General features: G+C 47.2%; 2 protein-coding genes across 11 annotated transcripts in view; both read right to left on the bottom strand.

The window, feature by feature from the left end:
• Positions 1-14,122, bottom strand: part of LOC143833891 (uncharacterized) — a 234,189-nt gene that overhangs the window by 153,499 nt on the left and 66,568 nt on the right. The window lies entirely within an intron of this gene.
• Positions 3,123-14,046, bottom strand: LOC143833957 (uncharacterized). Of its 8 annotated transcripts, none has more exons than XM_077330340.1 (6): positions 13,858-14,046; positions 12,064-12,260; positions 11,290-11,354; positions 11,023-11,149; positions 10,183-10,287; positions 3,123-9,013 (listed from the first exon to the last, which is right to left on the bottom strand). In XM_077330340.1, the coding sequence occupies exons 2-6, from the start codon at positions 12,176-12,178 to the stop codon at positions 7,185-7,187; spliced, it is 2,241 nt and encodes a 746-aa protein (XP_077186455.1). In that variant the 5' UTR covers positions 12,179-12,260; positions 13,858-14,046; the 3' UTR covers positions 3,123-7,184. The 8 variants fall into 8 exon arrangements, with proteins under 8 accessions (XP_077186455.1, XP_077186458.1, XP_077186461.1 ...); XM_077330343.1 differs by having other exon boundaries at positions 12,064-12,162; positions 13,858-14,045; XM_077330346.1 differs by having other exon boundaries at positions 10,183-10,291; positions 12,064-12,162; positions 13,858-13,929.

Below are 14,122 nucleotides of genomic sequence, written 5' to 3' on the forward strand. Positions count from 1 at the left end.
ACGAACGAATAGTTCCACCAGTTTTTGGACGAAGGGTAAAGAGGCGCAGGGCAATAAATGTGCCTGTTTAGAGAACAAATCCACCCCCCCCTCCCAAATTGCCAAATTGCCATGACTGGGGGGTGGATCCATGATGAAATCCATCAAGGTAGTGCAAGGTCTCCACGGGTAGAAGCTGACTGGGTTTCCCCGCCCCCTTTCTGTTAGGAGACAAACTGGGCACCCCTGAACATACTGGGCAGAAGCCACACCCCCAGAACTGCCTGTGAACCAGGCAATGAGTCCTTAAGAAACCTAAATGCCCCACCGTCTTCCAGTTGTGACACATCTCCAGGATCATCTTCCTGAGTCCTCCGGGGACATAGATCTTATTGCTATCATAGAACAGCCACCTCTCCTTGGTGAGGCTCCCATGCAATACAATCAACACTGTACTCGGTCCAGTGCATTCGCTGGACAAGGTGGCCAGGACCAGAAGGGGCGGGGGGAGGGGCTGCAGGCGGTGCACTGGGCAGGGTGCCCCCATGTCCTCCGCCTGCAGTTGGCACTTCTCCCAGCAGGTCCTCCTCCTTTCCCACCAGCTGCTCCGTGTCGTCCCCGTCTTCTGCCTGTGATTCTTCTGAGGTGGAGCTCAGCCCCCCCCCCCCATAGGTGCCAGCATGGCCTTTGCCTTGCCCACCATCCGCTGCCTCTTCCAGGTGGCATAAGCGGGCAGAGCAGAGGTGGGGGACAGCCCCTGCCACTCGCAGCCTCAGTAGCTTTAGCAGGCAGCTTTCCATTTGAGGTAGTTATCCACAGAAGGCCTCATGGGCCTACCTTCCAAGCCGAGCCCGTTGGTGACATTGCTCTCGTTCCACGGACGTTGCCCATGAAATAGTCTTCTGGGTGGTTGTGGCAGTCAGGACTCGGCACGCTGGTTTGGATGCCCCACCCTGCTGCTGGCAACATGGCTTCATCTTGCAGATCCAGTTCTCCCCCCCCCTCCCCCCCAGCAGCATCCACCCTGCAAGAGTCTGGGGTGAAACTCCATGAGGACCTGGTCCAACCCCTGCTTATAAAATTGTATTTGGGTCTGGAGGGGATGGGAAGGGAGGGACCCCAGGTGGGCATCTATACAACTCTGCGTCCAAACTACATTCTGCCTGGATCCAGCTGCTTCTGGGGTTTCTCAAAGCCTGAAGATAGTTTCAAGGGAAATTTGCCCTTTGTGCAGTTGGATTAAAAAAAAAAAACAGTCCTGCAATGCAGTCTACTGGCCAAAGGTACGTTTGTCCAGACGACAAATTTTAAAATTTTGTAGTCTCTCCTCCACAAAATCTACTGAAGAATGAAAAAGCTTGTTGTGTCTGAAATAGCTTGGGGGTGGGGTAGAGTGTTGAAAAAGAGAAATGTTTCTCCCTTTCCCGAAATACTAGAGGGCGATGCAATTAAACTGATTGGCCATTGGTTCAAGTCGGACAAAAGGAAACACTTTGCACAGAGAGTGATTAAAATTTGGAATTCAGTGCCAGAGACTGTAGTGATGGCCACAGGAACAAGCAGCTTTAAAGGGAAATTAGATTAATGGAGGATAAATCTATCGATGGCTACGACCCATGATGACTGAAGGGAACCTCCACCTTCAGAGGCACTCTCAAGCCCAGAGCCAGGGGGTCACAGAAGCCCTCAGCCTCTGTCCCCTGCTGTTGGCTTTCCAGAGGAACTGCTTGGCCCCTGTCTGAGAGACGATGCCGGATTAAATGGACCGTTTGTCTGATCCAGCAGGGCTCTTCTGACCACCCCCCAAATCTCCAGGTTTTTCCCAACCAGGTGGGAAAGGGCATTGATTCCCGGGTAGAGTTGCTCAGCTACGAATTGGGCAGGAGCCAGCAAGCCTAGCTGAATAGCAGGACCACAGAGTGTGGAGAGCCAGATTCCCCCCAAAGGAGTTTCCCAAGCGGCTGCTCCATCAAATGCCACCTGTGCCCCGTTTCCGAAAAGGGACCCATGAGGAGTCCAGTGAACAATCAAATCCCCACCCCTTTACCAGGCAGCTAAGTTCACACAGAAGAGGGTTCCGTTTCATTCGGATCCTTTGCATCCGGCATCCCCTGCAACTAAACTGCATAAAACTGCATCCTAAGTAGAAGGTGAAATCCTCAAACCAGTACTTTTTATCTTTAAAGGCTGGGTGTATCGCGTACCATACAGCTGTGGACAAGTGTACATAGGAACTCTGAAATGCAGCATTCTGACAAGAATAAAAGCGCATGAAAGGCACCATAGACTGAAGCAACCTGAGAACTCAGCAATAGCCAAACATGCTCTAACCCAAGCGGGTCACAAAATATTATTTGAAGACACGGAAATACTGGACAACCCCAGTAACTATTATGTCAGATTACACAGGGAAGCCGTTGAAATCCACCGACACCGACATAGTTCCAACAAAAAGGAAGAAAGTCTAAAGATTCACAAAATTTGACTGCTGGCACTAAAAAACAGCAGAAGCAAAAAAAAAAAAAAAAAAAAAAGTAGTGTTTCTCCCAAAATCTTAAGACAAGATTCAAATTAGTAGCCGTGTTGGTCTGAAGTAGCACAATAAAATCAGAGTCCAGTAGCACCTTTAAGACCCACAAAGATTTATTCAAAAGCTCACGCCTTGAATAAATCTTTGTTGGTCTTAGCTACTGGACTCTGATTTTATCATCATAAGACAAGATGGACACCCAAATTACAGACTCCCTTCTCCATCCCTAGACCATCTCTTCAGTCCCGTTCACACACAGGCAAACCACAAAGGACTCCACCCAGACTGATACATGCAAATGACACAAAGGAAACCATTAGCCAGACACTAGCAAATACGTCTTACCTGTTAAAAGGAATTTTATCCAGACTCACACAAGCAACTGCATCTCACCTTCACCCAAGAGGTGAATAATATAAAAGGTCCTTCAGCCCCAGTCAAAGAGATCTTGCCTTTTGTGAGACCTCTGAAGATGCCAGCCACAGGCGCAGGCAAAACACTAGGAGGAAAAACAACTGAGCACAGCCCCACAACAGGAGAAAACCACAAAAACCAGTTAACGGTGAGGTCTTACCAGCAAAAACAGGAAGAAACTTTCAGAGAGCTAGTGATCTTCAGTAATAATAATTTTATTAGGCAAGATGTTAGAAAATACAGAGAGTTGGAAACTAACCCCATTGCCGCTGCAAAAACAAGAGCTCTATGCTAACTTATCTGAGCACACAAGTAGTTTGCAGGAGGAAACAGGCAGGCAGGGAGGCATGACCTATAGACACGGGTCGTGCATAGGCCTATGTATATTAAGAGATTTAGACAGGCATGTGGGTCTTTTGGGGTATTAGTTTTGTAAAAGGGATCTTCCAGACTTTTTCTTTTTGCTTAACCAAATTTATTTATGTTGCCAGACTTTTTTCTAGGTCAGCGACTTTTAATCTCAGCATCTTTTTACCATTCTCCTTTTTGATTTTTTTTTTGTTTTTGTTCTGCAGACTGACTAGAAAAACTTCCTGCATTAAGAGCTTGTGGCTTCAAACAATTTGTGACTAATATTTTTACTTTTCTAAGAATGGCAGTCGACTTGTTAGCTTGCCCTTCAGTGCACTGGATTCGAATCAATGGCAGTCACACAGACAAGCCAAAATCTCAGCTAAGAGCTCCTGAGAATTCCATTCAGAGAAATGTGATTAACTCATATCTCCATGCTTACACACGAAAACCAGCAGGCTTTATACTAAATCCTTCTCCCCCTATATATAATAGTTTTATTTAAAAATAATAGACTATAGTATTACAGAACTGCTATTTCTACAAGGCATTAAGCTGCTATGTTACAATACAGGAAGAGAAAAAAGTTCTTTTTTGGGGGAGGGGGGTAGACAGCTTTCAAGCAGGTAAAAAAAAAACTTATAATAGTACATCATCGTAATATCACATCAGTTACTACATTCTACATGATTTCCAAAATATAGATTTACAGTATACTGTTTATAAATCAATCATTTCTTTCAATTTCATTCTTACTGATCAATATAGTCTAAGATTGGACCCTATGGTCTTCTGAAGTCTGATGTTATTCTCTTGTGCATCAGATATGTAAGTAAGTTTTGCCACTATTGCATAATCAGTCATTTTGTTTGACCAGTTCATAAGATCTGGTGGAGATGTTAGAATCCTTGCAGCTAAGCAGCTTTCCTCCTCAACCGATTGACTTATTTTATAAGTTGTTCTTTCCGTTTTGAAATTGTTTGACAATAAATTAGCCATGGTCTATGTTTTCCTTCTTCCTTTGCAATTTGCAATTCGTTTCTCCCCTTGTTTATGGACCATGCTCTAACCAATTATCTACTTCCTTGAACTTAAATTATAATAAGCATTTATTAAAGTGGTCAGCGGTGAAATGGATGGACCTCCGTCATTCTCTGCATGTAAACCCAGGGCTGGTTTATCCATGTAGTACATATAGCATGTGCTATAGGTCCTGCACTTTCAGGGCCCCTCCCTGCGTGGTGCCTTTCCCCCATGGATCAGAGCCATACCCTGTCTCCTCCCCCCTTTTCCCTCGTCTGGCCACCATCGTTCTCTGCTAGGGGCCCGCAAATCCTTAAACCACTCCTGTTTAAACCACCTCTTTTGTAAATGGTCTCTTATGTTTCCTGTCTTGCTTCTGAATAGTTCTCAGTTATTTTTTTAAGCCCATAGATAATTGTGAATTCCTTTCTTTAGTGTCCATTAATATTACTTCCTTGTGGGTCAGCAATCCCATCTGTTATCTAAACCGAAGCTGCTGCTTGTCTATACGTTAATATTAGGAACCTCAAAATTGCCAATTTTTTAATAATCTTGCAGAACCTTGGCTCTTATTCCCTGATCTTTTCCCCTTCCATATAAATTTATTTAATACATTTTTGCCATGATATTTCTTAACTCATCATTAGTTTCTTTGATATGCATTGGCAACATGTGAAATACAAAATTAATTCCGGCAATATTATTTTATTAATAATAATAATAATAATCATAATTGATTTCTATATTGCCCTCCTCAGCAAGCCTGCTCAGGGCAGTGAATAATATGTAAACAAAGAACAATACAATTTAAAAGCAAATGGTTAAAATTAGATTTAAACTAAAAATTAAATTATTTAGCATAAACAATCTCAATATTAACAGATAAATACTATATCCCTTAGCTCTCCTAGAACTAGATTTCAATTGTAGTATTTGATCAGTTTTGACAGTCTTGATAAGCATTGATGGAGGGGAAACCAGTAGATGTTATCTGATTTACTGGCCCTAAGCAAAAGCTTGTGTTTTACAAGCCCTACGGAAGTGTGCTAGGTCTGTCCGGGCTCAGATGTGGCCTGGGAGCTCATTGCACCAGGTAGGGGCCAGGACAGAAAATGCCCTGGCCATAGTTGAGGCCAGATGTATTTCCTTGGAACCAGGGATCACCAGCCGGCTGGTATTTGAAGAACAGAGTGTTCTTCGAGGGGTATAGGTAGAAAGGCAGGCCCTGGACTGTGACTGGCCTTATGGGTAAGTACCAAAACCTTAAACTTGACCCAGAATTCAACCAAGAGCCTGGGCAGCTGACAAAGCACGGGCTGAATGGGAGTTTTCCAAGATGTTCTTGTGATCTCAATATTCTTGTGATCTTCTTACATGACTATGATCTTCTTACAGGACAGGGAATATATAGCAAAAATCAATTCTGTTACATCAGTAGACTGTGTCACAACCAAATACAGCCAATGATAATCCTTTGTCAAAACAGCCAATCAATCCCCTAGAATTCAGTGTACTTTACAAAAACACAGGGAGAAACCAAACTGCCTTTTATCAGTGATCAAAGGTTCTCACCTCCCTGTATGTTGCTTGCTCTGCCAGAGTTCAAAAGCCTCAATTCTTTGATGCTCGGCCTTCCTTATGGTCCAACTTTCGCAGACGTACATGGCAACTGGGAAGACCATAGCCTTGACTAGATGCACTTTTGTTGGCAGGATGATGTCTCTGCTTTTTAGGGTGCTGTCTAGATTTGCCATAGCTTTCCTCCCCAGGAGCAAGTGTCTTGTTATCATACATCCAGTTAATTTTTCTAAATGTCTTTCCTTTTCCACCATCATATGTAATATTATTTTTATTTATTTCATAACCAGAATACAGTCCAAATTCATTATTTTATTGTATTTATTTTAGATTTTTATACAACCCTTCCATACAGCTCTGGCCTCTGATCCGTTGCATGTTTCAGGGAATTATTAGGTTTGGTTACTGAGATAACCACGCTATCAGAAAAACTTTTAATTTTATCTTTTTCTTAACTATTATTTATTCTGATATTCTTGCTTTTTCTTATTCCAGTAGTCAGTGTTTCCAATGCTAATATAAACAGTGATGCTGCACCCCGGAACACAATCTAGCTGCCTTCCAGTGAGATCTATTTGAAGCTTTATTCATGGCTAAAGCTCCTTCTACAACCTGGGTGTTTATACTGTTTCTCCCTGGCTTGAATTATGTTACTTTCCTATGGTTGCAGTACAGTTTCTGAGCAGATGCATACTCTTGTTGTTGTTAGGTGCGAAGTTGTGTCCGACCCATCGCGACCCCATGGACAATGATCCTCCAGGCCTTCCTATCCTCTACCATTCCCCGGAGTCCATTTAAGTTTGCACCGACTGCTTCAGTGACTCCATCCAGCCACCTCATTCTCTGTCGTCCCCTTCTTCTTTTGCCCTCAATCGCTCCCAGCATTAGGCTCTTCTCCAGGGAGTCCTTCCTTCTCATGAGGTGGCCAAAATATTTGAGTTTCATCTTCAGGATCTGGCCGTCTAAGGAGCAGTCAGGGCTGATCTCCTCTAGGACTGACCGGTTTGTTTGCCTTGCAGTCCAAGGGACTCGCAAGAGTCTTCTCCAGCACCAGAGTTCAAAAGCCTCAATTCTTTGATGCTCGGCCTTCCTTATGGTCCAACTTTCGCAGCCATACATTGCAACTGAGAAGACCGTAGCCTTGCTTAGACGCACTTTTGTTGCATACTCTACCCCATAGTTTTTATGGTTTCAACTCAGTGTAGTCTATGGTTGTCCACTGAAGGGTGAAACATGGGAAAGATCTTTCGTTTCTTTAATTCTTATTATTAGGATTTATCTGTGAATGTCACTCTGAGCATTAAAAAGATTACTCCTGTGTGTGGGCTCTCAGGTGGTGTTGAAGACTGCATCTGTGACGGAATCTCTTTCCACACTCGGAGCATTTAAAAGGTTTCTCCCCTGTGTGAGATCTTAGGTGGTGCTGAAGACTCCATCTATGACGGAATGTCCTTCCACACTCGGAGCACTCAAAAGGTTTCTCCCCTGTGTGGGTTCTTTGATGCAACTGAAGATGGCCGCTCTGACTGAATCTCTTTCCACACTCCAAGCATTCAAAAGGTTTCTCCCCTGTGTGGGTTCTTTGATGCGGTTGAAGATCAGCACTCCGACTGAATCTTTTTCCACACTCTGAGCACTCAAAAGGTTTCTCCCCTGTGTGTGTTCTTTGATGCAGCTGAAGAGCACCACTCCGACTGAATCTCTTTCCGCACTCGGAGCATTCAAAAGGTTTCTCCCCTGTGTGGATTCTCTGATGCAGCTGAAGACTGCCACTCCGACTGAATCTCTTTCCACACTCGGAGCATACAAAAGGTTTTTCTCCTGTGTGGATTCTTAAGTGGTGTTGAAGAGTGCCACTCTGACTGAATTTCTTTCCACACTCAGAGCATTCAAAAGGTTTCTCCCCTGTGTGGGTTCTCTGATGCCGTTGGAGATGGCCACTCAAGCTGAATCTTTTCCCACACTCTGAGCATTCAAAAGGTTTCTCCCCAGTGTGGGTTCTTTGATGTAGCTGAAGATCAGCACTCCGACTGAATCTCTTTCCACATTCCAAACATTCAAAAAGTTTCTCACCTGTGTGGGTTCTTTGATGCAGTTGAAAATCAGCACTCCGACTAAATCTCTTTCCACACTCCAAACATTCAAAAGGTTTCTCCCCTGTGTGAGTTCTCTGATGCAGCTGAAGATTACCACTCCGACTGAATCTCTTTCCACACTCCAAGCATTCAAAAGGTTTCTCCCCTGTGTGGGTTCTTTGATGCAGCTGGAGACTGCCACTCCAGCTGAACCTTTTCCCACAATCCAAGCATTCAAATGGTTTATCCCCTGTGTGGGTTCTTAGGTGCAGTTGAAGATCAGCAGTCCGACTAAATCTCTTTCCACATTCGGAGCATTGAAAAGGTTTCTCCCCCGTGTGAGTTCTTTGGTGTTGCTGAAGAGCACCACTCTGACTGAATCTCTTTCCACACACTGAGCATTCAAAGGGTTTCTCTCCTGTGTGGGTTCTTTTGTGCTGCTGAAGAGCACCGCTCCTACTGAATCTCTTTCCACATTCTGAGCATTCAAAAGGCCTCTCTGCTGTGTTGGTTCTTTGATGACTTTGAATACCGCCAGTCCCACTGTATATCTTTCCATACTGTGGGCATTCAAAAGTTTTTCCCTCTGTGTGGATTCTTTGGTGTAAAAGGAGCTGTGATACGCACTCGAAGCATGTTCCACACAGAACACATTTATGTGTATTCCCAGCAAACAAACTATTTCCACTTTCTGAGCAGATAAATATTTTCCCTCCTGAATGGTGGGAGGTCTTCCTCTGGGGTTGAAAAAGACTTGATTTCTCTGAAAACCTTTTGCCACACTCTGAGCAGCTACAAAATGTCTCTCCTATATGGATTCTTTGGTGTGTCATAAAATCCAGTCCCCCATCCAAGCATTTGTGTGTTTCTTCCACCATGTGAATTACTTCATGTACATCCCCTCCTTGGCAAGGAATGGGTTTTCCCCTCATCTCCTCTCCATGTCTTTCTTCCTGCCTCTCTGGTCCCTCTCCATCCCGGAAGTTACATTCAGACTCTTCTTCCTCTTCTCTTTCCATCAAGAACTCCTTGAATTCCTCAGTTGTCTCCTTGATGTCTTCAGCTATAACGAGAGAGATCCAATTAGCATGCAAGAATCCAAGCCACAAATCAGACCCTCCAGATCTGGGGGGCATTTGATTTCTTCTATCAGAGTTTCTCTCTCCCTTCTTCTCAACCTGAACTGCTGGTTACAACTTTTTCCTGCCTGGGCCTTTCAGCAGTGCTGTTCTTATATTCTTATTTTATATATTGATATTTATTTATTCTACTTTGCCACTCCCTAAAACACCCCCGATATGTACTTTAATGCCAAGAATGATCCTCCATTCTTCACACATGACTTGTCACGGTGTTCTTCTGATCATGAAGTACAAGTATTTTGCAGGCTATCTTGCCCAGTTAACCCTAGAGAGTTTCCCTCCTGGTCTGGTGAGTGCCACGAGAAGCTGCTTTTTAGCCTCCCAAAAATACATGTTTCCTGGGGGTGGGGAAGGAGAAGCCAGGAGCTCACAAACTGAATCCCCCACTTCAAAGGGGCCACCATGATTTTTGGAAGATACGTCAGCTGTTGGAGGGAGGGAAGGCCAGGGGACATCCAGCTCATGAGGCTGCAGGCCCAGGTGGAGTTCTCAGACCACACGGTGGACACAGGAACAAAACGGCTGTCGCAGGAAGCAGAGCCAGCCACAAAATGATGGCCACAGTTTAACTTCAGGGCCACAGTGTAGGTGTCCTTGTTCCGTGGTGGCAGCTGCTGACAAAGTACTTTAAACAAATCTGTACAGTCTGTTAATTTCCAATTGCCAATCAGAAGACTTGCTAGACAAAAGCCTTGCCTGGCCTCACCAACTTCCTAAAATCTCTTGGTGGGCACCGGAAAAGAAGTTAGTGGGCACACATTGTTGGGGACCCCGATCTAGCTGAACACTCCAGGAAGCAGGAGAGAGGGATTTGTCCTCCCCTATCAGGGCTGTTCTCAAGTTACCAGCCCCTTTCCTGGAATGTCCAGGATTTAAGACAACTGCAGCCCCTCACAAGCCAGAGCTGAGTTCATCCCCAGAAGGAGCCTCTGAGCCCCCAGAAGGCCTCCCTCCCTCCCTCCTTACCCAGCAAGCCTGATAATTCTACCAAACTAAGCATTGCTAAGAGGTGAAGCAGAAATCCCCCATGCCTGTTCCTTGCTCATCCCCTTGAGAGAACTGTGAAGATACTCAGTCTCCGACAGCTCACCTGGGAAGGAAATGCTCTCTGGAGATCCTCTTGAGAAACTCTCCAGCCTTTCTGCAGATTTGAGGCTTTCGTCTGTCTCCATCACAGTCTCTCCTACATTCCTGGCTTCCTTGGCACAGAAGAGAAAGGGATCATCCTTATATGGGGAATGAAAGAAATCCAGGAAGCAGGAAAAATTCTGCTGGAAGGATGGAGATAGGATCAAGAGGGACCGCTTGTCTGCTTATGCCCCCTGCAGGGCTCTCTGCTCTGTGGGTGGGAATCTGTTGGTTGTCCCGGCCCCCTGGGAAATCTGCCTAGCCTTGACCAGTGCTTTCAGGAGAACCTGACACCCATCGCCCAGCAAGACACACCCATGTGCCAGGCAGGAGCTGGGCATGCATGGAAGTGGCCGCCAGCAGATGTCTTGAGCTGGCCAAGCCGGGGGAGGAATCCACAGAGAAACCGAGGCAAGCCAAGAAAGCACCAAGTGGGGGTGGGGCCACAGGTGACTAGCCAGACATGCCATGGCCAAGCCAGAAACAAAGTAAGAGACAGGAGGTGCAGCAGGAGGATGAAGACGGGACCTTTGGGGAACTGGGTTGGGAGCAAGGCTGTGTGGGTGGAAGGCCGGGCTATTTCTAGCAGACCTGGGAGGATAACAGGGACTCCGTGGCAGAGAGAAGGGAAAGCCAGATGAAAGGGAGAGGCCTGAAGCTGGATCCTAGCCCCCTCCCCTCTCACACCTGAGGCCTGTCTGGAGCCCTGAGAAAGAGGAGTTTGCAATGGTGAAAGGCACCATGTTCAAGGAGGGGGAGGGGAACCACAGCACCACCTTTGGTACCAGTGAAAGACCCTTACCCAGAAAGGCCACATTCCCATAGTTCTCCAGCATGACTTCCCTGTAGAGAGCAATTTGGCCCAGATCCAGCAGGGCCCACTCGGCCTTGGTGAAAGAGACAGCCACCTCCTCGAAGGAAAAGGGACCCTGGAAGGAAAAGCAGAGTCCCTCCTAATGGATGAAGAGCTTGACATGGGTAGAGGGAGTGGCATTCAATGAATCTTTTCCTCAGACACCTCAGGAACTGCCCCCCTGAGGAAGGAGGGGAGGCCCAAGGTCATCTCTACCTGAACTGCAGGTGCAGCTGCCGTTTCCACATCTTTGCCAAAGCCGGACACGGTCTCTCTACTGCCTGAAAGAGGGAAAACATTGGAAGGAAAAGGGTTAGCTTAGACTTCCTGCTTATTTGTTTGTATGATTCCTGTTTCACACAGCCCTGTTCCCAAGGGTGTGAATCCTTGCTCTGCGTAGACTCCACAAAACCTGTGATTATTTTTTGTAAAGTGTTTGAGATGCAGGACGGGAGCATCAGGTGCCCACATTTCAGACTTCTGTGAGATTTGGTTAATGCCCTTTTAGGGGGGATGCCTTCAGCCGGGGCTGAGAGTGAACAGACAGCTGTCAAAATTGATCTTTGCGGCATATCCCTGCCACACAATTCAGAATTCCACAGATGGAACATAGGACTCAAGACAAACTGAATCGAGGAGCTCCCCTATGCTGGCAAGACAGATCTGTATAATCTTGGCATGGATTTTAACACTCTGATGGCACCTTGGCTATACTGAACGGAAGACGAATCCATGAAATGACAGATCATATTGGATGCCTCTGTAGCCAAACCTTTAAAATGGGCAGCTTTCACAGATGAAGTGAAACCTTAAGTATTTAAAATTGACATCCTCCCATGAATCTGTCTAATCCCCCTCCGAGGGAGTGGCCATCGCAGAGTCCCGGAAGTGTGTTGTGTGCAGCAGTATTTCCTTTTCCTCCTCTCCTGAGCCTTCTCCCACCAATGTCACAATGGGCCCCAATCCCATCTGAGCACGGGGCACCCTTACCATGCGAGAGGCCATCTTGAGCCGGGTCCTGGGACTGCTCCTTCCACTCTTCCTCCAGCGGAGTCCCTTCTGCCTCGGAGCTCTTGGCTTCCATCTTCACTGAGGGTCCCCACATCGGAGAGAGCAGAAAAGGAGATGGGGAAGAGAAGGGACAGGCCAAGGTCAGGAATCCTGCCCCACCCTCAGATCCCTCACACCTGCGTAGAATAGCAGAGCTGCTTCAACTACAGGCACAAGAATTTTCTTCCCCAGACAAATCACTTATCTATAGGCAAAAATATCTGGCAGGGAAATCTTAGGATAAAGTCATCCTTTGAACTGAATGGCTGAATCCCCCTCACCTGGTCCACCTGCCTCTTCTCCTCCGCCCGGCTCAGGAGGAAGCCTTCGGCCAGGGCCACCGCCTGGGAGCTGCTCTCCGGCCCGCATCCTCTCACCCAGCCCTGCATCTCCTGGGGCAGGAGGGCCAGGAACTGCTCCAGGATCACCAGGTCCAGGATCTGCTGCTTGGTGTGCCCCCTCTGGGTCTAGCCAATAGCTGCAAAGTCCATGGAGCCGGCTGCAAACCTCTCGGGGCCCATCGGCTTCATGGTAGTGGAGCAGCTTTCCCCCAGAATTCAAGGCCACTCCCTGCTTGGATGGGATGGGGGCCTTTCCCTGATCTCTTGCCTATATCCAATCCTCCTACCTCCTTTCCCATCACTTGAGCCACCTCTGTCTGTGGAAAGACACACTTTCTCATTTGGCTATGAAGAGGGAGAGGAAAAGACCAAGATAGGACAAAGAAAACAAAGGAGAGCTGAGCCCAATCACCCGCCCTGCTCAAGAGACATCTAAGAATTGCCCTGGTGGATCAGGAGGGGTGTCCCTGTTGTAGTAGGCACATCAGGATGATCAATGTCATTGTGCTACATCAAGATTTTAAAAGGGAGGTCCTCTTAGGCAGGGGTAGTCAACCTGTGGTCCTCCAGATGTTCATGGACTACTGCTGGCAGGGGCTCATGGGAATTGTAGTCCATGGACATCTGGAGGACCACAGGTTGACTACCCCTGCTCTTAGGCTTTCAGGAAAATAAACCACTTTTATTTAATTTTTACAAATCCATGGGGGATGTTATGATCTCGGCCTCCAGTGACGAGGCACTTGTCTTTCTTAGGAGCAAAGTCTCAGTGCAAAGCATTCCGCACACGCAGGATAACGCACTTCCAATGTGCTTCCGCATCTGGATTTCCCTGTGCAGAAAAGGAACATCTACTTTGACAGTGCATTGAAAGTGCATTATTTATTGTGTGCAGAATACGCACTGTCAGGACTGGAGGGAGCTTTGCCATCCCCTAGAGCAGGGGTAGCCAAGTGCGGCCCTCCAGATCTCCATGGACTACAATTCCCATGAGCCCCTGCCTGTGAATGCCATGGACATCTGGAGGGCCGCAGTTTGACTATCCCTGCCCGAGAGACCAGACGCTTTACGGGCAAAAGTCTGTCCAAGAAGCCAGCCGGGGGGGGGGGGAAGGGGGGTCGCGGACCTCCTCCCTAGGCCTCCTCTCCCTCCCACCTCCAGGAGGTAGGATTGTTGGACACATTTTTCTCTCTGCAAAATTCGGGTTTCTCCACTCCCCTCCCCCCCACCCCACCCCCCCCCCCCCCCCGGTCACCAAGGCGGCGACCAAAGCCAAGCGCACGCGCGAGGGGGGGGGAAGCAACTTGAAAGGATTTCAACCCACCCACCCCCCAGTTTTGCATGCGACACCTGTCTTTCCCCCCCTCCCTCCCCCCCCTCCCCATTGACTTACCTGTGAGGAAATCTTTGTGGGGTCCGGCTGCAGAGTTCCCTCCCTGCAGGAGCCAAGCCCCCCTCCCTTATTCGGTCTCTCTAGGAAAAACCTCAGGCGATTTAACCCTTCCAGAGCATGCAGATTTAACCCTGAGTCAATCTGTGGTCCTCCAGATGTCAGTGGACTACAATTCCCATGAGCCCTTGCCAGTGTTTGCTGGCAGGGGCTCATGGGAATTGTAGTCCATGGACCTCTGGAGGACCACAGGTTGACCACCCCTGCT

This window comes from Paroedura picta, chromosome 3 (genome assembly GCF_049243985.1).
Source record: "Paroedura picta isolate Pp20150507F chromosome 3, Ppicta_v3.0, whole genome shotgun sequence".
NCBI lineage: Eukaryota > Metazoa > Chordata > Lepidosauria > Squamata > Gekkonidae > Paroedura > Paroedura picta.